This window comes from Aulostomus chinensis, chromosome 23, assembly GCF_037954235.1.
Source record: "Aulostomus chinensis isolate RoL2024-O1b breed Wild chromosome 23, RoL_Achi_v1.0, whole genome shotgun sequence".
Taxonomy (NCBI): domain Eukaryota; kingdom Metazoa; phylum Chordata; class Actinopteri; order Syngnathiformes; family Aulostomidae; genus Aulostomus; species Aulostomus chinensis.
In genome coordinates, this window is record NC_141342.1 from 20,686,972 (window position 1) to 20,714,549 (window position 27,578).

At 48.2% G+C, this 27,578-nt stretch overlaps 2 protein-coding genes across 2 annotated transcripts; one reads left to right on the top strand and one right to left on the bottom strand.

Annotated features, from left to right (window-relative positions):
* atoh1c (atonal bHLH transcription factor 1c) lies at positions 1-2,956 on the top strand. Its single transcript, XM_086194601.1, has one exon. The coding sequence runs from the start codon at positions 354-356 to the stop codon at positions 933-935; it is 582 nt and encodes a 193-aa protein (XP_086050727.1). The 5' UTR covers positions 1-353; the 3' UTR covers positions 936-2,956.
* waplb (WAPL cohesin release factor b) lies at positions 2,527-27,416 on the bottom strand. Its single transcript, XM_086194600.1, has 20 exons — positions 27,086-27,416; positions 25,853-26,355; positions 20,974-21,709; positions 19,353-19,735; positions 17,912-18,036; positions 13,835-13,930; positions 13,513-13,683; positions 13,179-13,315; positions 12,980-13,091; positions 11,803-12,048; positions 11,389-11,500; positions 11,222-11,319; positions 10,921-10,997; positions 7,439-7,575; positions 7,240-7,355; positions 6,841-7,014; positions 6,460-6,676; positions 6,281-6,369; positions 6,018-6,113; positions 2,527-4,764 (listed from the first exon to the last, which is right to left on the bottom strand). The coding sequence occupies exons 2-20, from the start codon at positions 26,331-26,333 to the stop codon at positions 4,699-4,701; spliced, it is 3,669 nt and encodes a 1,222-aa protein (XP_086050726.1). The 5' UTR covers positions 26,334-26,355; positions 27,086-27,416; the 3' UTR covers positions 2,527-4,698.
* Between the last annotated feature and the right edge of the window lie 162 nt (positions 27,417-27,578).

A 27,578-nucleotide genomic window follows, 5' to 3' on the forward strand; every position in this document is an offset into this window, starting at 1 on the left:
TGTAGAACAAAGCGCAGGGCAGGAGCATGGAGGAGAAGGAGGCTCTTCTGATCTCCTCCTTCCTTCTGCTTGGTCGCCTCCGTGCGTCGCTCACTCACGCGCTTCTAATCCTCTTTTGATGAACTTTGTTAATAGACCCCCCCTCCCCACACCACCCCCCGCGGGCCGCTCTGGCTCGCTCCATTCAGCAGCACACGACCCTCTCCACGCCCCCGGAGCACGCACTTCGCGTGCCCGCGGCTGCTCCGGGACATAAATTCACCCATCAAAGTGGAGAAAGTTCCAACTTCCTTCCAGGTCCTCAGAGAACCGCTGCGGTTGGTTCTTTGGTTCTAGTTGGTTCCGGGGAGGAGATGCCGCCGAGTAAAAGCCTCGTCGCGCCTCTGGTTCCAGGTGACCCGGAGGGTGGCTTCGACCCCTCGGCTTTCCACACCGACATTCACGCCCTGCTGCAGCGACCCAAGGGGGAGCGCACGAGAGGCGGCTGCGACCACCGGGACCCTCCGTGCGCCATCGTGGAGCTCCGCCTGGGCCCCACCGGCGCACTCCACTACCTTCAGCCGGACAGGTGCGCTCTGGAGCGGGCACAGAGGCGGAGACGACTCGCCGCCAACGCCAGGGAGAGGAGGAGGATGCTGGGGCTCAACGTTGCCTTCGACCGCCTGCGGAGCGTCATCCCGAACCTGGAGAGCGACAAGAAGCTCTCCAAGTCAGAGACCCTCCAGATGGCGCAGATCTACATCGCCACCCTCAGCGAGCTGCTCCAGGACGACGGCGGCAGAGGCCCCGGACCGACCCGCACCCCGCGGCCCTCGGAGGGGCCCGCACCGGTGCCGGCTGGGGACGCTCGCACCGACGTCGACCCGGTGCGCACGGAAGAGGAGCCGCGGAGACACGGCGAGGACATGTGGGAGAGGACGAGCGGGACCAAGTGACGTTTCAAGAGTGGAAACTTTGACTTTTGTCAGTTTGTGTCCTCCCGGAGGAGCGCGGAGCCTCCTCGGCTCCTGCAGTGCTTCCATTTTAACAACATGTCCAACTTACTACCAAATCTACATTCTATTAGTTTGAGAGGCCCTTGTACATAAAACTGTATATAAAATATATTTTTCTTGTCAACAGCATCGGACCACGTAGTTCGTTCAGGGGCTCAAACAGCCATTGAACACATTTAAAGAAGAAGAAACAGCACTAAAGATTTTCAAGGAATTAAAATAAAAGATTACTGCAATGAAAAATTTTCAATATGTGAAGGTTTGTTGCAACATAAATAAATAAATAAATACCAGAGAAAACCTGATTCTCCTTGAATCATCGCCTACGAAGCCACTAATGTGCAGGCCACAAGCAGAGAGTCCGAGCTACAGCACGTTAACAGTTTCTTCACATTCCGTCAGAACACTCAGAAGATATTGGGTTTTTATTCATTTATATTCACCTCAGACTAAAAACCAGCACCAACACAAGACCAAGAACACTGGATATCAAGTGTCTTTTATGTAAATAAAGCATTTTGAAATGTAATCGTTTTGTCACATTTTGTCAAACTGTACTTTTTATTGGGGTGCCAAGTTAAAAATATAAGTTTGTTTAAGCCCCCTAAAATAAAAATATATACACGAAAATAAAGGGAACCTATTTGTTAGCTTGTTTTTTGGGGAGGAGGCTAGCTGACAGAGCTAACATTAGCCTAGCATGTAGGCTGGAGTTTGCTGAGAAAAATCACTGAATAAACGGCACATAAAAAAACAAACAACTTGATCCAATGTTCTTATTCAATAATATTAAATTTTTCTTATATAGAAGCCAGGTTGGCTAAAGAGTGACCGATGATTCTGACTACTTCACTAGCACAATAGAAGGTGTTTTTTTTTAGCTTGTTTGTTAGCATCCATGCTAGCTCAAAAGCTAACATTAACGTTTTTGACACCGGCAGGCTGTCTGAGTCCTGAGACATTGTATTTTTCAAGAATAGTGAGATAAAATGAGTCCTTAAGCTCCTCTACAGGGTGTCTTCAGTTCACCACTGATTGTGACTTTGCTAAAATTAAAAAAAAAAAAAGCAAAAGTATCAGTTAGCTGGTTTGTTAGCAAGCGAACTACTTTAGAACGTTAGCACCTCTCATCACTCGGCCGGCGGTCGCTGAACTGATCAACTGCCAATAAAAACAAAGAATGTGATCCAGTTTGTCCTCCGTCAGAACATTCAGAAGCTTTATTCAATATTTCAACAAGTGTTTTGTTTTACAAAGAATAATTTATACCACACCCGTCTAAGTTTCAGGATTTCAATAAAGCCTTTAGAACCTGTCATTTTTCTGTGTTTTATAAGGAGAAGCTGAAAAAAAAAAAACTGAGCTAAGAGGGAAGCAAAAAAATGCGCGGTTGAGCTCGTGAGAAACGAAAAATCAGCATTTCTGACCAAACATTTTCCCTCCTGACCAATCAGGTTTGTCTTCAAAGTTGAGAGTGGTGAAAAAGTGCGTGGCAAAGATTATCGACAAAACAGGAACACGGAGCAGGAAATACTGAAAGTAGCAATTTTTATTATTTTAAAATTATGTACAGGTAACCAAAGACATCAGTCTGCAAATTGGTACAAAGATCAAGTTTTCCTGCAGGTGGCTTGTTAAGAAGCTCTCTGTCCATCTGTCCAAAAACAACACGACTGGGAGAAAAAGGCTTTAGAAAATGAAAAAAAGAGTCGGATCCAGAAAAGTAGAGTCTAACAGGCCTAAATTTAAATTTAATGCCCCGCCCCCGCCCGTCATCCCCCCCGCCCGTCACCCATCAGCCTCTCGTCCCATGCGAGGAAATCAATCTATGTACAAACACTATGTACAAAAAAAAGCTCTTCCATTCACTCTTCCAGACATCTGAATAAAGCTCTTGTAAACTTTTAAGAGGTGTGTGTGTGTGTGTGTGTGTGTGTGTGTGTGTGTGTGTGTGTGTGTGTGTGTGTGTCAGAAGAAAACATCAACTAATCCACAGTTTGATGATGAAACACGTGTAAAACGGTTGTTCCAATGCTTGGAGGAGTCTGTGACGCTTTCAAAAATGTCGTTTTGGGGAGAAGAATTCACCTTGGAAAGAAAACGATTGTCATTTTAAACATTTTCTCTTTTTAAAATAAAATTAAAAAAAAAAAAAAGATTTAGAGTAGGAAGCTACATTTCTGAAAGGAGGCGTCCGCCTGTGACCAAACGAGCTGGAGCTGCTGTCACTTCCTAATAAGGCGGCCGGTTCGAGTGATGCCGATCATTCGCGGCTCCTCAGCGGGTTCACTCATCCTGAGGGACAACGTCTGTAAAAGGAAAACCTGGATGAGGTCACAGTGATGTCACTCAGGTTCAAGGCTCCAGGATTCTTTTAACCAGTTTCACCGTCTTGTTAGCTGCAAATATGCCACTCAAACGCTTAAATCGTTTGCTCATGTCTGAATCAGTTCAGCTGAACTCAACTGGTTCTCCTGGGTCGTTATGACGTGTGGGAGGAGCGACGGGTGACCCCGGGGGCGTCAAACCGTCACCTGTGACTGACACTTACTGATTTCTTAAAGAGGTGAGCCGCCACCAGCAGCTTTCGAAGAAGGTGATGCAAAAAAATGCGACCTGGTAGCCAGTATGTGCCTTTCATCTCCGCCTCCCCCGGAGTTTGATTAGAAATGATTTAGCGATCTAAAAGCAAGCCCTCGTGGAGGCGCAGGTGACGGACAGGAGGCTGAGGAGAATCTCCACACCTCACAACGTGACGAGTCCAAGGATCATAAAAGATTATTAAAACTTTATTTTGAGACTCAAAGCAGCCCTCGACCCTTCAAACCCGGGAGAAACGTCTCGTCTTCACCTCTCAGACCGGCCGCCTTTGTTCTGGAACCGAGGCTTCTTCTCTGAGCGGCCCGAACACTGGCGGGAGGTGACTGACAGAAGCTGGAGGTGGACGGGTGCCGCTGCCGAGTCCCACCGAGATGCGCAGCTTTGATGTCGATGGCGATCGATTCTCTCAAAAGGGGGGAAAGTTGATAAAAGTTCCAGAGAGCTTTAAACGAACGCCAGGGTTATTTTGGGGAGTTGTTGATGACAGCGGGGGGGGGGGGGGGGTGAACCAGCGTGAGCAACAGCCTGCAGTCCAGGTCCAGTCGCCTCGCTGCTCTGACCACAGCAGCTCGACACTTCTGGACTCCTCGTCCTCGGACCGCCTCCACACAGACGGGAGGTCGAGGTGAGACAAAGACGACGATGCACGCAGCAGCAGGGGAGAGAGGCGGCGGCTCCAGACCAGTCAAGGTAGACTCAAAGAACTTCACACCACGGAACTGTTTTAGCAATGGCTGCCCCAGGGGGCGGAGCCCAGGGCCACGAGGCTTTGAGGTGAGGGCGATAGGAGGGCGGGGGGTTTACGTGGGCGGGAGAGGAGAGAGCCGTACTGCAAGGACACAGCGATGAATCAGAGACAAAAAAACAAAGCGAAACAAATCACCTGAGTGGAAAAAAACGGAGCAACTGTCATAAATAGAAGAGAGACGGAAACACAGAGGTGGAGGTGAAGAAGAGGTCACGAACATCGTAGAAAAATGGAAAGTTCCTTTAACTGGAGGACGTCGCGACATTGAGAGAAAGATGAGGATGATGAGGTTGCATGTGTAGGTAGGTAGGTGTGTGTGTGTGTGTGTGTGTGTGTGTGTGTGTGAGTGTGTGTCTAGCAGTGTTCCAGATAGTCAATGATCCGGGAAATGGACTTCTGCCCTGTGGTGCCGACGTCACACTGCAGAGAAAAGAAGTATATGTCAGTTAGTCAGTCAACACACACACACACACACACACACACACACACACACACACACCCCGCTCTTCTACCTGGACAGGTGAGAAGGGCTCTCAGACATTTTCATGCTCTTCTATCTCGGGATCTTTAGACGGTCGGGACGTATTTCAACCCGAGCACTCGGTGAAACTTCAAGTATTTTCATACAGCAAATAACTGTCAGGTATTTGACTGTGATTTGTCAATTATCACAGTACCAGCAATTAACCTACGATACTCTGAAAATACCACAGTAACCTCAGACAAAACACTGAAATGAACAAAAAAGGTGCATTGTGATGTCAAACGTACAACATTCATGATATTCATCAGTATTTTTAATAACTGATTTGCTAACCCAAGAGTCTGTGCTGTATTATTACTGTTATTATTATTGTTGTTGTTGTTTTATTATTGTTATTGTTATTATTATTGCTATTGTTGTTGTTATGATAATTATTATTGTTGTTGTTTTATTATTGTTGTTGTTATGATAATTATTATTGTTATTATTATTTTATTATTATTGTTATTGTTATTATTATTGCTGTTGTTATGATAATTATTATTGTTATTATTATTGCTATTGTTGTTGTTATGATAATTATTATTGTTATTATTATTGTTGTTGTTATGATAATTATTGTTATTATTATTGTTGTTGTTATGATAATTATTGTTATTATTATTGTTGTTGTGATAATTATTATTGTTATTATTGTTGTTGTTATGATAATTATTATTGTTATTATTGTTGTTGTTGTTATGATAATTATTATTGTTATTATTATTGTTGTTGTTATGATAATTATTATTGTTATTATTATTGTTGTTGTTGTTGTTGTTATTGTTCCGTCATAGCGAGTCCTCATATCTCACTCCATGTTTTGAAGTTGGCTTGATACCCATGTTACATGCATCTATTCGTTCCTTCATACCAGTTTGCTAACAGACTGAAACTACGTGCAGGAAAAATGTGATGTCATCATTTCAGGCGAAGGTTCTCGTTTGTTTTTCCCTCATCAAATTAATTTCATTTTTTGAAAGACAAGAAAAATCCTTCAGTCAGCGAGAAATCACTATAAAATGAGCAAGAAACTGATCAAAGTGACACAAAACAGATATTGGACAGAGTGGAGCTCGGCTCACATCAGCGCCGCGGCGCTCGTCGTGTTCAGACCCAACGGACAGAGCAGCGGCGGGTTTCTACTCACTGTGAGGTTCATGAAGTTGAGGAACTTTTTCAGCATTTCTGTCATGATGGAGAAATCCCCTTTGGGCAGGTTCTCTCTCACAGTAGTCACATTCAACTGGAGGAGACAAGAAACGGGAGGTTTTCAGACTTGGTGTTCACAATCAAGCAGCAGCCACAGCTCTCAAAGGTGGTGACCTCTACTGAGGTCATGTGAGGTCATCTGAGGCCTCGCGGTGACCTCGTGACACCTCTGGTTCAGTCTGGTATCTGAGGGGGACTCACCGGGCTCCCCTGGCAGAGGCAGCCCAGCAGCAGTGCTGTGTACGAGGCCACGATGCTGTCCTCCATGTGCTTCCCTGCGTGCTGCAGAGCTGAGGGGACGAGGAGGAAGAGGATGATGAAGACTAAACACCTGGCTTTTATAGATCGCCCTACGAACAGCTGGTCACATCTGGGGGTACCTTTGTTGAGGTCCAGCTCCTCGTCCTCCTCGTCCTTCGCCTTCTTCTTGGCGTCTTCCTGTCTGTCCGTGTGGTTGTCGTTGGCGACCCACTGGATCTCCCCACCCGTCTCCTGCCACTCCCCGCTCTGGTCCAATGCAGGTTTGGGCGCCTCCTTGATGAGGTCATCAGTCTGCGCCTCAGCGAGAACGGCAGCCCGTTCGCGCTGGAGGAACAACTGGAGGGGAGGAGGATGGTTAGGGTTAGAGACTCTCTGCTTCGGAGCTAAAACACAAATTACCAGATACATGCGTACTAATGGGCTATAACTTCTGGAGGGTGAACACACGCAGGTATGGTACACACACACACACACACACACACACACACACACACACACACCTGTACGAGTGCGGCGATGGCGCTGAGCGGGCCGGTGCTGGCTATGTCCTGGTGCGGCGGGCTGAGAAGGACGGTGGAGTCGCAGGGACCCTGCCCTCCCTCCATCTCCATCTCCATCAGGCAGTACCGGTTCCTGGCACTGTACTCCACCAGGTTGATGAGCAGGCCCAGGCCCTGGTCACACACACACACACACACTTAAACTTCAGCCAACCCACCTGCAGCTGGAGCAGAGACTGATAACAGACAGTTGGGAAGTTGTAAACGTGCTGTAATTTTGAGGTTTGTGTACCAGTAACAGCCAACAGAGGGCAGCTAGGAGCCAATATGAGACGCCGGCACACCAACAACACAGAAGAAACATCAGCAACGCCGACACAAACAGACACCGACACTCACCAACACCCGGATGTCGAACCTCTGCTCCTGGGGCAGGTACTGAGGGACTCTGAGAACGCAGTTGAGGGCGGTCACTATCAGATCCTCCTGCTCGCCCGTCTTCGTGCTGCCCCACTCTGCACACACACACACATTATGAGTGCAAAGTGATGAGCTGTGTTTACACAAAATGTGTGTGTCTGTATGTGTGAGCGCCAACCGTTATCATGCGTCAAGTTGAGCAGGACCCCGATGATGGCCCTCATACAATTCTCCACAGCTTTCCCCACCACGGCCCCGTCTGAGTTGACCTCCCGGCTGTAACGCTGGATCATCTCCTCACACCTCCGCAACACCCTGGGAGACACACACACACACACACACACACACACACACACACACACACACACACACACACACACAGTGTATCAACCTTCCCTGTGATGGAGCTGCAGGAGCCTCTGCTCGTGCACATCAGTCATTCACAACTCACTCATTCATCCCAACAGAAGCTGGACTCACACCCAGATGTCTCCACCAACTCTCCTCTTTCCCTTTCTCTTCATCAAAAACAGAGCAGCATTGAGGGAAAGATGTCCGCCAGCACAAATTAACCATCTCACACACATATGCACAACCTCACTCACACACACACACACACACACACACACACACACACACAGACAGAAGGAGGCCGGCGGCAGCAGCAGAAGGGGTGAGGAGGGTCAGCAGCCTGATGTAAATAACTCGATTAAAACTAATGACGGTGGTGAGTGAACACAGAGCACAAGGTCTGAACGCCAGGAAGGAAATGAAGAAAGTACATATGTGGGTTGTGAAGGGTGACGACCACGGAGGGAGGACAGAGGTCAGGGACGCCAGCACCAGCAGACTCGTCCCAGTCAACACGTCTCTGCTGCAGCTCCAATGACTCACGCGATCAATCAATATCAAAGAGAACTGCTGCTAACGCGCCGCTAATGTGCTGCTCCACTGTGGATTAAACCTCCTCTTTGGTTTTGTGAGTTGTTAGCATGAAGCAAGAGGCAGTTTTCCACTGTGAACCAAGATGGATGCAGCTGTGACACAACTGATTCTAAGCTTCAGGTTTAGCTGGTTAACTTTGTGTTCAAGTCAGGTTTTCTTGTCTCACATTTCTGGCTCATTTTAACCAAGGGGCAGCCCGGTGCAGCAGCGGTCAGCACCATGGCCTCCCAGCAAGAAGGTTGTGGGTGGAGCCCCGGCTGCAGCACGGGGTCTTTCTGGGTGAGTCTCCATGTTCTCCCTGTTCCTGCTGGGTTCTCTCTGGTACTCCAGCTTCCTCCACAGTCCAAAGACATCAAGACGGACCAGGTTAATCCAGACTCTAAATTGACCGTAGGCGTGGCTGGGAGAGCCAATGGTTGTCTGTCTCTATGTGTTGGCCCTGCCATGGACTGGTGACCTGTCCAAGGGGAAGGCTGCTGGGATAGGCTCCACCCCCACCACCCTCAACAGGATAAGCGGTAGAAAATGGATGGATGGATCTCAAGTCAAGTCAGTTTTATTTGTGTGTCACCAAATCGCAACAAAACGTCTCTCCTAACACATTAGAAGTCCATCAGCAGCACATCCTGCAGCAGCAGCCACCAAAACCTTCCTTTACCAGGCAGGAAGGTGGAGCAGATCCAGGATCAGTGGGGACAGACGTCTGCTTTGACCGTCGGAGGGAAAAGAGCAGGAGAGCAGGACAGAGACAAAGACAGATAATGGAGGAAGACAGATATACAGAAGGAAAGAGAGGGACAGAGATAAAGAGAGAGAGAAGGGAGGAGAGAAGGGAAGATTTTAACCAGGATGGATCACCGTGGATCTCCAAGAACCTGAACTGGATCCGTTCAGATTCTTCTGCAGAAACAGTTTGCTTCTAGAAGACGGCTGAAAGAGTCCAACCTGACCTTGAATTATGGTGGCTGGATAGATGAACTTTGTTTCTCCTCGAGCGCAGATGTGTAGAGTCAACAGTGTGTGTGTGTGTGTGTGTGTGCGTGCGCGCATGTGTTCTGGTTTGGGGTTCATTGAATTAGTCCTGCAGACAGCTGAAACACTCGGAGGCAGGGGGGGCGAATACGTGTTGGAACAATTGAGGGTGAAAGAGGTGAAGACAGCAGAGAGAGAAGATGCATCCATTCAAAGAATAAAGAGGCTAAAACACCAGAAGCAGCAGCATAAACGCCAGAGGACGGCGAACACGCTCACTCGCTCGCTCACTCGCTCGCTGGCGTGTCGTCTAGGTGGCCAGGCTCGCATGCTCTCTTGCCCGCCCTGCGGTTTCGGGGGTTAATCAAGTTAACGGGGAGGACAGCTGAGGGCTCAGACTGAGGCCTGTGTCACCCACTGACACAGCAGCTCTTTGTCGACCCATTCAAACTTCATCCTCATCATCCTCACCCCCCCGAGTCACTGCAGCTCTTGTGTCAGGGCGAAGGTCGGGTCACTGGGAGGGTGAAGGCAGCGCAGCACTGAGGAGTTGAATTCATTCAACACTGAGGCTCGACTGATACCGGAACCATCAGGCCGCTGCACGTTCACCACCACACACACAAACATTTTCATTAAGGACCCGGGGGGGACGTCCATGTTAACCCCCCCATATTGACAATTTTAAACCATTTACAGCTCCAAGTTTGCAGCAAATAAAGGACAAACAGGTAACGGGCTACATGTCAATCAATTCATGGGGGCGTGTGCAGCCAATCACACGTCAGGTGAGCAGCTTTCTTTGATTTATGGCTGCAGAAGCGATTGAGTTGCTTTGTTTTAGCGCAATCAAAGACTTTGAGCATCAGTGCTCAAAAGTCTGGGTTCAGAAAACGACCTGGAGAGGTTTTTGAGCAGTTTTGTTGCCGTTAGCGTACATTAGCTTCAAGCTACGTACACCTGGAGTGCTCTCTTCCCTCTGAGGTCACAAAGACGACATGAGGAAGGGAAAAACAACATCTTTGTGAGCCCCAGACTTTCATTAGTGAGCACTTGAATGACAAAGCACACTTTTTTCTTTTTTTAAAAGGGAGGGTGTGTGTACATCGGGAAATATTTCCAAGAGTGTTAAGGAACATTTCTGATTTTTTTCATAAAGCTCCATGTGATATTTATCGGTTACTTCCTCCCCGGGCAACTTGTTGAACACTGCTGACAAGAGAACAAAGCGATCACATGACCTCCTCAGCCGAGGTAACAAAACAAGGGTCAGGTCATGCCTACTACTGACCGGGGGGGGGGGGGGGGTGTCACGACATTGTGACTGACAGGATGTCACAACCAGGAAAATTAAGGAAGCCGGGTGAAAAGGGAGAGTTTTAGTTCGAGAGCCCTCAGCAAGCAGCCTGGCACAGAAAACACACATTTGTACCGTTCAGTTTGTCTGATTCATACTTAAATACTGCATTTGTCAGTGTTCAATACATCTGTATTTGTACATCTAAATACTGCACAAAGGTATTCAGGACATCAAGTGAAAAAAACAAAACACATTAAACTCTCGGGGAGGGAGACGTGAGGCCGAGGAGGGACGAGAGAACATCGACGAGGATTTAACAGCTTTGTGCTTCTCAGCGGCGTTCAGCGTGAAATCAAAGTGAATCCAGAGTCACAACCAGCACATCCACACACTCGGGTGTGTGTGAGATACTGAAGGATGAGAGAGTGTGTGTGTTTTCTCACTTTGCGCAGGAGATGATGAGCGAAGAGTCTTTGTAGGCGATCAAGTAGCTCTGGTTCTCTGGGTTGTGGACCGTCACCTGCACGCACGCACAAGGACAGCTTGTGTTCAACTGTTTCAATGAAGATGTCAAACTCAATGTGTGACTTTGTGCTTGTGACTGTTAAAAACATTTCTGTGGAAATCTTTTTTTGTTGTTGTTCCTGATTGTAAAAGTGACAGTTACACAGACTTGAAAGAGACAACTGTCTCGTCTGGACCTGGTCCAGGTTTTACCAAACCCTCATGTGCGAGTCAACTTACACTCTCCAGCACCCGTAAACACCTCTCAGCCCCCCACAGGGACGACACCAGCTTCTCCTCCTCGTTCTCATGGTTCAGGTTATCGACACACTCCTTCACTGTGAGGACAAAGACACGTTCAGGGCCGCGACGTCACATCCACTGCCAACACAACGTAGCCACTTCACCTTTATCCACGATGTGGTCCAGTCCTCCCAGTAGCCGGAGCTCCTCCTTGAACCAGTCTCCTGCTCGCTTTGAGGTCAGAGACAGAAGCGTCTCCATGGCTAAATGACCCGTCTTCAGGAGGAAGGAGAGACAAACGTCAGAAACTGGGATGTTGATGTGTTGATGTGATGATGTTTGTCACAGGTGATCTCCAGGTGGAGGAGCTCAGACTCCTCCTCTCCTCTCCTCAATTACATCGAGGGGTACCCTTACCAAAAGTCTGGAGTCAATCTTATGGGAGGTGTCAGTGTGTGGAGGTGGGGGTGCACTTGGCTGGAACTGCTGAGGGAGGAGAGGAGCAACAGGCTTCTCCCACCGCCGCATGAAGCTGGCGATGTACGGAGGAAGCGGCGAGCAGCGGCAGGGTCACGTACCGTGATGTTCTGCAGGTCCAGGTGCTTGTTGTGCACGGTGTCGCAGAGCTTCCTGATCTTCTCCTTCATCTTGGCAATCTCTCTGGCGCTCAGCTGAGAGGTGGAGTCTGTCACAGCCACACCCCCCTGGTCCTGGTCCAGTTCCAGCAGCCGGATCATCAGGTCCAGACAGGACCGGTCCAGATCCATGTTCAGGCGGTCTCTGCTGAGGATGTACATCAGAGACGCCGTACACAGAGCCAGGTTCTGTAGGGAAGAGATGATCCATCGTACAATCGCCTTTTCTGCTGATGTCATGACGTAAATGAACCCAGGTTTCTTTAAGCCCGGGTTCATCACCTCTGTAGTCTTGTTTCTGGTAGCCTGACTTAATTTTAGTCTCGTCTTTGTCTCAAGCCAACATGTGAGTTTCATTAGCTTTAGTTTAGTCTCAGTCTAGTCAATGAAAATTGTATTTTAGTCTCTTTTTAGTAATGCAATTCTATTTAACCAGTCAATGCAGTACAAGTACTTAGAAGAATCGCCCGAACCAACATTTTAACCCAGTCAATGCAGTACAAGTACTTAGAAGGATCGCCTAAACCAGCATTTTCTTTCAGCCACACCCATTTCACCATCAAACCAGGTTATCTTATTGACAGGCTCAAGAACACATCCGCTCCAGACACTGATATGAATTTACAGTCTCCGTTGATGTCGTTCACGTGAGATTCTAACTTCCCTGGCACTGGCAGGCGTGCGCGCGTGGGGCTTGAGGAAGTGACATCACGAACAGCTGCAGTGCGAAACTGTGAATACTTCAACCAAATAACGTTATAACGATGCATCTCGTCGAGTTTTGCTAAATGAAAACGCAGAGGCACCTGAGCATAGTTTTCATTTCCTAAACCACATTTAGTCTCGTTTTTATTCGTCAACGACACGGCATTATACATTTAGTCACGCCATCGTCACATGACCAGCATTACCGTTTCGTCTGGTCTCGGTCAGGTGATAAAGGATCGTTGATGATGATATTCAGTCACATTTTTGTTGACAAAAGCAGCTCGTTTATGCGTTTGTGTCTGAGCAGAAGTTCTCTGAACTCCTTCGAGCATCGACTCGGGTCGGGTCGGTTAATTCAATACCATCACGTCCTAAGCTACGATTCTGGCTCAAACCAGTTTCAGGTCCTTACATGGTGTTGGGGGGCGTCGTTGAGCGTTTTGAAGACCTGAGCCACCTTCCCTCTGGCCCTGAGGTGCATCCTGAAGCTGGGCATGGCGCAGCGCGTGGCCAAGCTGATCACACTGGAGACAAACATACATGTCAAACAGAAGCGCCAGGTTGGTGTGTGTGTGTGTTGGGGGGGGGGGGGGGGGGGGGGGGGCTGGTACCTCAGGCAGCGTGTGTTGAGAGGCTGTCCGCTCTTCAGGCCAGTCGCCAGGTACTCAAAATCGTCAGTGAACTCCTGGTTCTCTCCAAACTCCACCACATCATTGAAATGCTTGACATGCTGGACGACGGTGTACAACTGAAACACACGGTTTTATCCAGCGTTAGTCAGCACCTCCTGACTACACATTCGTTCAGAAACAGTACAACAGAGAAATGTGGACCAAAAACTGATGTCCATGCTGTTCATTAGGCTGAAGGTCTCTGGACATCAGAACCAACAGGAATCACAACCCCAGAAGAAGACTGCAGCCGGTGAATCTGGCGGGTTCGTACCTCCTTGTGCTCTTTGCGGCATTTGAGCGTCGTGACGGTGTCCTGGTAGGGGTCTGTGGGGACGGTGACACACTTGGTGACCTTAGGAGGAGGGGGAGGAGCCTTGAAAACGCCATCATCCTTCTGAGCATCAGAGGGCTCCTTACTCGGTCCACCTGCTGACACGGTCGCCTGGAGGGACAGAGGAGGGATGGAGGGGAAGACATACAACAGTTCTGTTTCATGAGCAGCGTTGGGCTCCATGATATGAGGAACCTGAATAGTTGTTGAGCTCAATTAAGGGCGTAAGTGTGTGTGTGTGTGTGTGTGTGTGTGTCCGTACGGGAGCTGTCTGTGACCGTGAAAAGAAAGGTGGCGGGGGCTCTTCTTCACTCTCCAACGTCCAGTGTCTGGCGTTGTACACGGCTTTGGTGGGAGACTGGAACAAGAAGACAAACACAGTTCACCCGGTTCCTGAACTCTCGTTGCATCTTTCTAAACTTCAACGTCTGTCAGTCCTGCTGCAACATGACTTATAAAAACATCAAAATAGGGTGTGAAAACCAGAATAAACACTCTGTCAAATGTTTTAAAAACTTCTTTAAAAGTTGCAACATTTAAAAAATTAAATGTAATAATTAACTTAAATTAACTTAAACCTGGAATAAAAATTTCAAAAACAAATAAATGAATGAACTGAAACACAACATGATTGAAATGAAGTAGCAAGTAGAACGGGGGATATTGATGTCATGTTTCATCAATTCATTCATGTGTAGTTCTTGTCATCAAACCTCTGGTGCGCTGCCTGGAATATTAGTGAACGTGTTGAGTCAATTATTCATTTCCAGCTTTGGTCCTCCGTACCCACGGTCACTGTTGGCTAAAAAGCTCTTTCTGAATGCTAATCAGCATCGGAGCGTAGCAATTTTAGCCTGAACTCAGAGTCCCTCACCAGTGTGCCAAATTCATATTTTGGCCAAATGTATTTTTCATTTTGATCGGCTTTAATTCAGCCGATACTGATCCACTTAGAGAGGCCCGGGTCTCTACAACAGGATAACTAGATGCACGTTAAACTGGAGAGGCGGCCAGCGCTGCTCAAACAGCAGGACACACCAGCATCCCCTCTGTCCTGTCCTCTCTATGTATTTTTGCCAAACCTGTGTTTGGTGGTTGCCGGGGCATTCATAATGAAAAACAAAAGAGAGAATGAGGGAGGACAGGAGAGAGAGAAAGAAAAGAGCGGAGAGAGTTGGCTGCAGAGGCGAGTTTTGAGGCAGATTTTAGGGGGGGGGGGTGCACTGCAGGGTTAATGAGCAGAGACAAAAGGGGAGTTTGGGGATGAGCTCTGCTGTGCTGGAACATCAACAACGAATTAAAGCCTCCTGCAGTAATCTGAATGACACAGATGGACACCTACCCCACCTGCCGCGAGGCAGCATGGGAGAGAGCGAGGGAGGAAGGTGGGCGAGGGAGAGCGTGGCGCTGGGATGGCCTGAATGGAAAGTGCACTTTCTGGCACTAATGGTGTTTGTCGTTAACAGCAATGTGCCTTTTCACTCTGGGACGAGTTCTGACGGACACCAGAGCCCAGGCCCGTCTCATCTGGTGCTGGATCATCACACAGCCTGCAGACTCTGCCACTGGAGATGGCGTCACCTTCCCACGCTCCCTCACACTTATTTTAATCAACCTGGGAGTCGTCGCTCGTCTCATCCATCGTTTCCCCCCACAGTTTCTTTCAGCCATCAACCTCAGCTCACAAGAAAGTAGAAACGCTGTAACCTGACCGAATGGAGGACGTTCACACGGCAGCCATATTCCTCTGATGTCAGGGGAGGAAGATGCAACTCACGTCAAACCAGGAAATCTGACAATAATCGATGAAAACGCTGCCCAACTGACCAGCACATTGAAGACAACACATTTGACAATACTTGAGCTACTTTTAGCCACCTGCTAAAATTAGCAGTCAACAACTTCCTGGCTAATATCAACATTAAACAGAATATCGTGAAATAAAACAACTAGCAGTGTTACCTCTGAAGGAGCTGAATGCTAATTTTAGCTTCTGGCTCAAGACAGCTCATCAAATATGTTGTCTTATCTTCAAATGTGTCCCTCTGGAATTCTAGCATCCATCTTTCAGTTGCTCGTCAACCAGGAAACAATGAAATCACGATTATTAGTCAGATTCCATTTATTTATACAAGCTGCAGCCAGGAACAGCAGCACAGCGTTCTAAATCCTCCAGCCTGAGCCTGTCAACAGAGGAACGATCAATGCCAAGTAGACGGCACTGACAGCCGATTTACCGCTGATCACCCCCTGACCTGAGGCACCGGAATCTGGTGCAAATCTGATACGGGACATTAGGGAGTCAAAAAAATCTGTCATAGGTCCTTCACATATAGACTGAGAATGCATCCATGCAGAGAGAATATGTGCATGAACACATTTCTATGCAATGATCCCTCAAATAGGGTTCAAACACAGAAACCCAGACCATTTTACTAGTTAAGAATAAATAACTTCAGCAGTCTGAAATGACATCAGTGCACTGACAAGAGTCTTGACATCATCTCATGTCTGCCAGCTGATTCATTTATAGGCCCGACCGCGTCATCCCAGGAAGATCATTCTGGTTCTATTCATCAATACGAGGAGAGAACAATGAGCTGCGTGGCCTGTGTTTCCTCTCAGAGCTGCGACTGTCGGCTAGCAGCTTGTTTCGGTAGCCTGGGCTGATGTTCCGACAACTGATCCAATGACGAAAGCAAAGTGCAAGAGAAGTACGATGAATTATTAGAAAAGACAAATAAGACGACCACGAAAACTTCAAAACTGGGAGTCATGACTTTTCTACGACCAACTGTGACGCCAATCTACACGACTAATAGGTCCTGCTGATTAAAACGGCAAACCCACATCACTTCTCCCCACAAAGAGGAAAACGCAGAGAGGCCAAATAAGTGATGTATCCATGTTGTTCAGCTGATGCAGAGCTAAAGTTAGCCCTGTGGTAGGCACTGATACGGCTTATACAGCAATTATGAGTTACTCAATACCAGCACATCCGCTGGTCTGGATTTGGGACATTTAGCTGCCTCCACTATAAAAAGGTACCAGCCTCTTATGAAATGGATAGTCTGATGATATCTGCTCGGTCCAGACGGAGGGCCGTGGGGTGACAAGCCACAAGCACGCTGATAAAGTAGAAGCAGCTCTGCGCTGATCAAAGACGACTCAATCCCCCGTGAAGCCGTGAATAAACCAGGCCGACCCCCTCCGCTCTACCCACACACACCCTGAGCACTGAGTCATACTGGGAGTGGGAGCTCAGGCCCGTACACACACACACACACACACACACACACACACACACACACACACACACACACAACTCTTCTGAGACAAGGCAAAGGCGTAGCATCCAAGTCAAGATGTAAATTTTCTTTGTCACTGAGCGTTCTCAGTCTGCAGTATTGATGAACACGGACGTGAAGGGAAGGATCGAATCAAAACTCAAGAGTTTGTCCTGAAACCTGGAGTTGCTTTGTTTGTGTAATCAGCGTGAAGACGTGCGATCAGTCAAAGTGCAGCTGTGCTTCTCCTCCCACTCATCAGTCAGGAGCCCCGTGTCTCTACACAGCAAGGTCCTATGGCGGAGATCTTCCCTTATCTAAGTTCAGGGCGACATTTACACACTTTTCCTGACTGCATTTAGGAAAAAATCCAATCTTACATCAAGATAGGAATCTGGCTGACAAAGAACTGAGTGAAGTTCAGAACCCGAAGTTAGGAGAGCGCAGCCTCTGACCCAAATTCACAATTTAACGGTGAGAAGCGGCAGCAGTCTTCCGAGGACTGTAGGCCGGTGAAGGAAGACAATGCTTGAAACGCTTCAGCCGCTACATAATGAGGCTGTGAGCTTCCCAGGCCATGTATGCATGAGTATCAATACTTTTATAATGAGTATTAATATTCTTATGTTCTGTGAGGAGAATGCTCAGAAACTTCATCTCAGAAAATTCTCAAACCAGTTCTCCGTGAGTAAACTGATCCAGTATCAGATCTAGTAGTCACTTTGTTACCTGGACAAACACTAGATGTAATAAATCCGTGATCATACGGCAGCAGCCGACGAGCCAGGTGGTCTGGTTTCTTAAACACAGATCCAGGTAGGTTTGGGGGGTTCGGATTCCTGAGCTCAAGATAAAAACGAGGTCTGAGGACGAGTTTAGGAACTGATTCTGCAATTTTTCCAATTTTGAACCTGAAACTTAGACATGGGAAGTAGCTGAGACCCCTGGACTTGTCCTCCCAGAGGAGGTGTCAGGAGGTGCCATCAAGCTCGCAGCTGAGAGGGACAACTTGACCAGCAGGGCTTCGCTGGTGTACACGTCTGATGTCAAACCTTCTTTTGTGCACTGAAGATCCTCCGGAAGCTGTCGGGGGTCTTCTCCGTCTGCTTGCCCTGGGAAGGCCTCCTGGGAGCCCCGGCAAGAACCCTGAGACCTTCCTCCGAGAAGTCCAGAACCTCTGCAGAAGAAACAAAGTCACCATCGCTGAGACTTGAGCGTCTGTCAGGCCGAATAAAAATCGCAACAGAGAGTGTCAGCTGATTGAAGTTTAGTCAGAAATACTCGTCGTGCGTGAGTGTGATTGACGTGCATCAACTATACGCTCAAAGTGGTCGACTTTGTCTTTCTGCTTAAATCTGGCTTGTTACATTTTCATTCGTATATCCTCAAGCACTGCATGAAAGCTGCTCACTACCATTCTGTTAGAACACAACCAATAACAACTACAAGGGCGTTACCATCAGTCACGTCCTGAAAGCGGATCGTGCACGCTGAGTTTCCAGTTTCAAGTCTGTGGCCTCGCCACCGCGACCACAACCATCGTAGGCTGACCTCTCACACAACCGACTGGCTGCTGAGGACGAGCTCAGACAGCAGAACAACAGAGTTCATCAAGGCGTGTGTGTGTGTGTGTGTGTGTGTGTGTGTGTGTGTGTGTGTGTGTGTGTGTGTGTGTGTGTGTGTGTGTGTGTGAAGGGCACACAAAGGTGGTAAGGTGGTTAAACAGCACCTTGCATCTTCCCGCTGGTGTGCCTGCTCCGTGTCTCTGTACACGTCAACAGTCTGCAGTGACAGCAAGCAGCCTTCAGTTAAAGCAGGGATTCTGCCGTGTCACCCCCCCCATGTCTGTGTAAATGGTAAAGCCGTGTTCAGCATCCCAAACAACCTGATCTTCAGATGCTCGTTGGCTTTTATAGCATTACTGAATCTGAATCCTTTCAAATCCCTGAACACATCATTAGCTTTCAACATTCACAAGAAGATGAATTAATAAATACCAAAGACTCAGTTTAGATCTCTAATACCAACCCTTTGTTGGCTGAGTGAAAATTTAATAAGCGGCAGCCGCTCGCTCCAACCGGGAAGACAAAACAACGAGCAGAATAAAACATGAAATGCTGAATATGACTTCACCGACACAGCCAAGTGGCTTTAAACACCTCATTCCTTATTGCCTTCTTGCTCCAATTACAGGCGTGAGCTACGCATACCAGAGTCCAAGTTTGACATTACCCAGAAATGGGATGAGACAAAGCGTTCACAAAGAATTTGTATGAATTTAAAAAGCTATCTGAATTAGCTTCCATTTTAATAATAAACACAAGTGTACATGTTCATGTGGTCAACGTCCCAGCCTGGGCCGTCCTCTCCGGATTAATCACGCATCCATCGATCTCAAACCTCAGTATCCAAGTGTCCAGCTTCCTACTTCAGCACGGCACCTACCAACGAACCTGTGCACCCACAACGTGTGCGTGCGTGCGTGTTACTAACCTGCCTGTATCCTGCTGTCCTGCCTCTCCAAGTGCTTCTTACTCTCCTTGGACGTCAGCCTTTCCCGAGTCTCGACCCTCTCCATGGGGTCTGGAAAGTCGTCCGCCAGTGTTTCTTCTGAGGTTGCCACCGTGGTCGCCTTGGCTACAGCAGCCTTCTTTGCCTTCCTCCTCTCTTTGGAGCTGTTGTCACCATCATCATCATCATCATCATCAGCTCCATCGCTGTCACTCATGTCATCAAAGCCAAAGTATTTGATCTTGTATCTGGAAGGGACATCTGTGTTGTCGGCGCTGTTCTCGTCCTGATGGGTGTCCGTGTCTTCAAACCCAAACAGGTCCAGTTTGCTCTCCTTCTTTGATTTGGACTGAGTCGGCCTGAACCTGAGGGGCGCACAAGAGCAAGGAAGGGTTACATCCTGCAGAGGGGAAACGCAGAAGTCAGACCTGGTTTGAAACCTTTACCTCGCACATCTGCCCCATCATTCTTGAGTTCAGCGAGTTCAACCTCAGCTGATAGGAAAGGGTAAGCTGCCCAATCCTGAGAATCAAATCTAAGCGGCACATTTCAACCACAGTGCTGAACTGAAACCACTGAAATTTGGTTTCTGGCAGCATTTTACAATTTGGAGAATCTTGCTGTTTGGATACCAGAGTTTCCCATCCAGTCAGCATTACTAAGGTTGGGTTAACCTGGGTATTCATGCTGCAGGGTGAAAGACGTCTGGGTTGCGAAGAGGTTCGGGTCAGACCCCAACGGCAACTCTTCAAATGGTTGCCTTGCTCGTCTTTTCCTTCTAACAAACTTTTTCTGGGAAACCCTTCACACGAAAGTTCTGAATAAAGACAGCAAATATCTTCTTTTTTTTTTTTTAAACAGAAATGTAGAGTCACCGCTCAAACACCTGGGAACTTTGAGTCGTCTGGTAGGTTTTCAAATACGGTGCTGTGGGTTAAAACAAAGGTTGCACAGCGGTGACACCAAGCCTGAAACGGTAGAAGCAGCCACTCTGATGCCTCTGCGCTTGCTATGTGCAGGGCAGACGATGGTGATGGGTGGCTTGGGAACTACTGGGTGATGCTCTTTGAGGTCTGCGGGGAGGATTAAAGTGCAGAGGGTTTACATCAATTAATCCCTGGAATTTAAGTCCTTGTCAAACCAGTTCTTATCAGGCTCGTTAGGCTCATCGCCACCAGGTACATTTCTCATCATTTCACAGTTTATGGAGTTTGTATCTGTGGCGGCGCTCGTGTAAGTCTGGCAGGATGCACACTGCATCTACAGCTGGACTACAACCTGGCTTCCCATGCATGATTTAAAGGCAAAAAAAAAAAATTGAAATAAATAGTGCAATATAATATAACAGATTTGGGTCCAGACCGGACAGACCAGACTACAATCATCCTAACTGAAACTCTGAGGCTCTTCATGGACCTCAGTCTCGTGTGTCTGCATCTTCAAGTCACGCTTCTCTTCAAACATCACCGGCTTTAGCACACATGAAGGCTGTTGAAGGACAAGTTTGTGGGGGTTTTCCACTTCAATTCGAGTGACGCAGCTCTAATCTGAACCAGAACCAACAACTTTTCGCGCCCAGCCCTTCCAGCTGGTGATGTTCTACCTCGTATTTTGTTGTTCCAGCTTCTTCCGCTGCCATCCCGCCTCTCCCTGCTCCGTTGAACTGCCAGAACCAGCGCTGTTTCCACTGTTGGGCACTGCCTCGCTGCTGAACTCCTCCACTCCGCGGCCCTGAATGGTCACATTGCACATGGACATGGAAGAGGGGTGAAGCACTGTGTAGTCCCTGGTCCTGCCCCGGCCCCCTCCACCACCCGTCGTCTTATTACTGCTATCAGATTTCGGAAGATCTGCACCAAAAACTGCGCTAGCAAAGGTGCCTGAGTCCGAGGCTTTTCCGGAGCCCTGTTTGTTAGGCCTCCTGTACGTTCGACAGTTAGAGTTTCTAAGAAGTGACGGAGATGAGGACGTCTGGGAGCAGTCTGACGTCTCAACACTGAATTCCAAGTCACCCATTAGGTCCTCGCTCTCACTGGGGCTCTGGGGCCGTGGAGGAGAGGGGGGCTTCTCGTGCCGGGACTGCAGGTCACAGCTGCCTCTACTGACGCCGACAGACACCCACGACAGAGTGGGAGCAGGGTTGCGAGGCTCCTGGTCGGGTGAAGGCGAACGGAGGCCCATGATAGCATCCCAGGTGTTGTAGGTGGACTCAGCCTTGGATCCTGTCTTCAAGGTGGTGGTCTGTGCCAAAGGCTTCTTGTCGCTCTCAGAGGCATTTTGGTACCACGAGTAGCTGTGCTGGTTCTCCGATGACAACGAGGAACTCTGCTGGGAATTTCCTGTAAAAAATAAAAATAAAAAAAAATGGTCAAAAATGTAAAAATCCAAACAGACAAATAACTCTGTGGCACTATGACTTCTGAAAGCCCTCGGATAAAGACAAATTAGATATGGTTCAAAAATTTATTATGAAGGACCAACAAAGCAAGCCTGTGTGGTGCAGCGCCAGAATGCAGACTTCCATAAAATCACAGATCCAGAAGATGATCGAGATGATGGGGGGGCACTATTAAACTCCAAAAGCCACCAGAACCCAGGAACGATGGAAGGTGTAGGGGTAACAACCCCACCCTGGAAAGACCCTCGCGCTACACCAAGGACACTTACACCCGTCGATCCTTCAGGATCGACTGATTCCAATTCTGCTTTTTAAATCCAAATCTTTCCGATCTGTTTGTGTGGATTCCCAACCTCGGAGAGGGGAACTAAACAAGCTCCTCCGGTCATTCGGAGCCTCACCAGCGAAGCCTGATGTTTTTCTCTCTGAGCACCAGAATGGATGCAGGTCAGCACAGGTTAATATTAGCTTTTGGTATTAGCGTTTGAAGAGGTTTAACAACCGAGCATGAAAACAAACCTGTCCACAGCGGCTCCAACAAAACACTTGACATTGTTTGTGCTGTTAAAGCAGCCAGACGGGCCAACAGGAGCGAGCTGCAGTCTGGTTCCACGCTAAATCAACCGAGTTTGGCTTGTTGTTGACTCCTCAGTGTGGTAAGCAGAAAGAAGCTGTACGGAATGATTGCACCATTTCAGAAACCACATTCACTCGCTGAATACAGGTCACACACACACATCCACACAGCTGGAACTGCTACTGAGCTGCACATCAAAAGCTTCGATGCCAATAGTTGTCATTCTTCAAGATAACCCCCCCCCCCCCCCCAAAAAAACAGGTTTGGAGCCACTTGCTAGGACAACACTTAGCGCGCCCGTGGCCATTTCTGTCTCCACAGATAACGAACGTGGGACAATAGTAGACTCGTTACTCTGAGCAAAGACAGGAAATTGCTTCACAGTGAAACATCAAAGAATACCTAAGAGAGCTGTGGTTTATTTGAAGGGCGCGCAGGCAGGGAATGAGCACGGCAAAAATGGCTTCAGCTCTTTACAGACCTAAGAGACAAGTGCAGCAATGAGTCCTCCAACCCAGAAATAAGTTAGCGCTGTTCAATGTCCGCTTCTCCCGTATCAAAGCCAACCTTACATGCCTGAAATAAAGGGCTGGTGTTCACACAAGCTTAAGATATTCTAATGCTTTACTCTGCAGCAAAAAAATACCTCAGTGAAAACCACACTTGGGGGAGGGGTCTGAAACTCAACGTGTCTGAGAAGATCATCTCGAAAAAGTCTCAGCTTCCATCTGAGCTGACTTTATGCAATGTTCCAAATTCGAAGGTAACAATCCCACTGGCGTTTGGTCAAGGCAACTCATTGTGAGGCCTTAAAAAAATTCTCTATCCTGGAGGCACTGCATTTGCAGGGGAGAAAAAAGAGGCAACAGTTCATAAATGGGCGAAGGAATTTCACGCTGCCTGCATCAGAGCATCAGCAACAGCTCAACCTGCCCGCAGTGACCTGCCGAGGCCGGCGGGTTTATAGCAGGTGGACTCTTACTCTTTAAAGCTGATATCTGAATATCTGATCCAATCACATGGCAGAAACTCTACACATACAAGCACAGGGATGTGGTCGATGGCATCGGCCGAAGTCGAGTGGAGAACTTATCAAACATAGAAAAGTATGACTGGCGGACAAAAGTGAAAAAGAGGGAGGGAAGAATGTCCACTGAATCCATCAGGAATGCTCCGGATCTCGGAGAGAAAAAACAAAAACAGACGGATGCCGAGCGACAAGGCTGAGAATCTCGCTGAAGTAGCAGCAACAGTCCCTCTCAGCCGGGAAACAGCAGCTCTTCAGTAGTGGCGCATTCACCAGAGGTACTTGGTGAAGGACTGTGTCATATCTACTGAGTCAACACCACCCCGCTTTTGTGGGAAGATAACGCCGCTGATGATGGCGGTGCTTCAGTTGAACTTCGGCGTTGCACTGGCTTCCTTTCAACTTGGCTCTGTGTCCCAACCCAGAAGCAAACGTCACTGTAAGCCCAAGAGCTCACGGAGGCACAGCTTGTTGCTCCGAGTGGCTCTCCTCTCTGGCAGGTGGCCAACAGCAGTCACGGAAAGCAGCAACGCTGACGGCCGGCCGGCCGGGAGGGCGAACATGGTCAGATGCTTCCTCCGATGAGGAGAATCCACAAACTTACAGACTGAATCACCCAAACTCTCCAGAAACCCCAGCAGGAGGCTGAAGTTGGACCGGGAGTGACGCGTCTCGATGCTGAAGGGTTACAAACTTCCGCCCCGCTGAGCTCCATGCAGCCTTGTCCTGTTCACAGTTGTGCAGCAGTTTTGAGCGTCTTTGACACCCCACCTGCCTCAGCTATCAAAACAAAGCCAAACAAAAAACTGCAGGAGAGGCAATGAAATGGACGAGGTTTCCGACGCCTGAGCAGCTTCAGGACGCTTTCAGCAGAGGCTCAGTGAGTAAACATCAGTTAAATTAGTTTCCCAAGAACATCAAGGGTGAAGAGATCCAGCAGTTTCAGGGGAAGTTGACCTTTTTTTCTATTTTCCAAACTAATAAATGACTGAGGACTGAGTGGCCTCACGATATCTGGTGACTCTGAGCTTGGAGAACAGCAGCATTAGGCGACCTCGGCGTAACTGTTGACTGCCTACGGGGTAAAAGACACATTAATGGCTGTCTTTCGCTCTCTTGCTCATCACACCTCCATTTAGAGAATCAAAGACTCAAATAGTGAACCTTTTACAACATGATTGAAAACTGGAGTAGTGAGTCGGAGATCATGGTATTGGAGCATGGGGGGGGGGGGTCATGTAAGATATGAGACAAAACTGAAAAACAAAAACTTGTGATCAGATCACTCAGTTTGGACCGGCACACCTGGTCTCAACAGGGTCAGGGTTTGAAGAGTGGCTTGGTCATGAGGGGGTAAAACCTTCCTCAGCCCAGCAGAAACCCTCCACGGTGCCAATGATTTTCCACTTGAGGAATCAGTTCTGTGCTCTGGTATCACGTGTACACGCGACCCTACGAGCCTCCTGACACAGACCAACGACAGCTGTATCGTCGTTGATCATGTAGACGTGTCACGAGTGCCGGCCGGGGAGAGTGGACTGGAGCTGCACTGCCAGTGGACCAGGATCAATACTGTACACTCAGCTCCTCCGCCAAATAAGATTTTCCCCCTTCTAACGAGTACAATAGAATAAAAACAGGAAATCAATGCGTGGAGGACGACTAGTCTCTGGATGGAGAGGGCAGATCAGCCCAGATAACCACTGGCTAAGTAAATTAGGAGGACTGATAGACAAATCACCTCTCAAAGATTTGTCTATCTTGATAGCACCAACATGGAAGCCCACACTTCCAGCATGAGGAGGCTCCTCAGAGGAGATGGGATCAGTGTGACCTTGGTGCTGGGGAGGAAGAGCATTACACCCAATGCTGCTTTCAAATTTCTGAGCATGGAATCAACAACAATTAGTGGACCTGGAGGGGGGAGCTGAGGGGGTGTGTGACGGGACGAGCTGGAGCCCAGAGCCCAGAGCCCGAAAAATACCAAACTGGGATTATTTTGACTTATACTGCAAATGTGATGTCACCCACGTATGAGGGTCACCAGGCAGTGGAGGAGAATCAAGAACGTTACATTTGTTTTGCAGCAAGAAGCCACAAGCAACACAACAAGGTCACGACAGTGGACGGCCAGTCACTTGTGTTTGCTTCCATGTCTTTTGTTGATACCATGAAAGTTGCAGCACGCGGGTGGGAACAAAGCATCTCTCTCCCTCTCTCTCTCACTCACACTCAGACACCAGCTGTTGCACATCATCACAATACAGGAAATATGGCTCATATTAAAAACACCACCACTGTCATTTTCAGCACCCACAATGATAAACTGAGGTTTAGTACCCTGTACCCAGCAGGATTCAGAGTACAAGTACACAGTCCAACACTACTGAGAGGATATTCTGACACGTCCATGTTCAACAGTAACAACACACACATCCTCGTCCACTTCAATCCAAAAAAAGGATCATTTTCTGGATTACCTGTGCTAGCATTGCTGCTGTTGAAAAAGCGAGCTGTGTCCTCCAGCACCCTGGCCTGGCTCCTGTCACTGCCCAACCATGACGCCTCCTTACTGGACGCCAAGTTCTGGAATCCTCCTTGGAGGCTGGACCGACTCCCCACATCCAGGGAGACATTTGGCCTTTCCGCTTTGGGAGGCTCAGCTGAGGCGGGCTTGGCGGGGGACGACTTGCTGCGAGAAGACACCGGCTTGGATTCATCGTCACTGTCAAACCCAAACGGGTCATCCAGGCCATCTCCGCACGGCCGGGGCCTCTTGTACACTTCCAGGACAGAGTCAGTCTTGGGAGCGCCAACACGCTTGGAGCCCACCTTGGCTTTGTAGGTGGTGTCGCCCCATTTTGTGCTGAGGGTGCCCCTCTTTGTGGACAGAACTTCGTCAAACTTGGACGTGCCCTCGCCTCCCTTGCGGCTGTAGGTTTTACCAAATCTGGATGTCATTGTTGCATCTGGGTCATATTCTCTGTGAGGAGAGGCGAGCAGAATGGATATCAGTATCTGACACACTCGGAATCCCCACACTGTGGATTTTACTGAAACACTAATAATCATTTAATTGTGCAAACTAGCATAATTCACTGTTTACATGATTTCCTCCATTGAGAAACAATCATTTTTGATGCATGTTAACCAATAAAGGCTGGGCCCGCATAACCTATGTTTACAAAACCATGGAACATCTCATTATCTCACTATATTAAATATTGTAAATATCTATATCAATAACATTCCTTGGATCCAGCAATGTTTGTTAGCACAAGAGATGATAGCAACTTCTGTTCACAGCGTGAGAGCAGTTACTCGGCCAGCTGGTTAGTCAAAACAAGGCTAATGCTGGCGAACCACCGAGCTAGCCTGGTGGTGCTAACTTCATACTGCTAACAGTAGAAACACAGAGGTTCTCGCACACATTACACGGTGTGTCCGCGTCATTATGTAACAATTAATATACGCACCATGTAGAAATACAGCATTTACGTAAGTTGGCGTTCACCTCGGCTGGAGTTTTAGCCGTTAACATTCATAAAAAGAAGCTCAACACAGGAGCCGTCACTCCGGCTAGCAGCTAGCCTGAAGCTAACAGCTAACAATAACTAGGTGCTGTCACCTGGCCGTGTCACAGCCGAAGAAGAATCAACACCTACGTGGTTTTCTGCTGGCAATCGAATATGAGATGGAATCTCCCAACTTACTTGGTGAGCTAAAGGGCCGATCCGGACAAAACGTACTCCAGACCCCGAAACAGCCGCTAAACTCGCGCAGGACCCCGGGCCTGCTTGCCTGATCAGAGCTGCCCCGCACAGTATAAACAAGGCCGCACGGACGCCGACAGCGGCAAACCGGTGATACTGAAACACCGCAGAGGAAACCGCAGACACTGGTAGGTGAGAATAGTGGTGGTTTATAACCCCATTTGACGAAATCTGCTCTTGTTTTCAGGCTAAATTGCACTCAATTGTCTCATCCGACTTGCGACGAAGGCTTCCATTGGAGCTAGCTGAGTCAAGCTAGCACGGGAGACAGCGAGAGCTGACCGGAAGTTGCCCCAAGTGTCCGTCAGGATAAAAGCCTCAACCGAACACTCAAAAGCTTAATCTCATATTCTGAAATATGAATGCTTTCTATAAAGTGGTAACACAATTAACAACCTCAAAATAATCGTGATTCGATGTGACGTTGGTACAT

What these genes read in the sequence shown, in the direction of transcription:
- atoh1c (XM_086194601.1), top strand. Translation starts at nt 354, where the DNA reads ATGCCGCCGAGTAAAAGCCTCGTCGCGCCTCTGGTTCCAGGTGACCCG.
- waplb (XM_086194600.1), bottom strand. Translation starts at nt 26,333, where the DNA reads ATGACATCCAGATTTGGTAAAACCTACAGCCGCAAGGGAGGCGAGGGC. An exon ending in ACGACGCCCCCCAACACCAT is followed by an intron (nt 12,049 to 12,979) that starts GTAAGGACCTGA and finishes TCTTCCCTACAG; the next exon opens with AACCTGGCTCTGTGTACGGC. An exon ending in CCATCGCCGCACTCGTACAG is followed by an intron (nt 6,677 to 6,840) that starts GTGTGTGTGTGT and finishes CCTCCCCTCCAG; the next exon opens with TTGTTCCTCCAGCGCGAACG.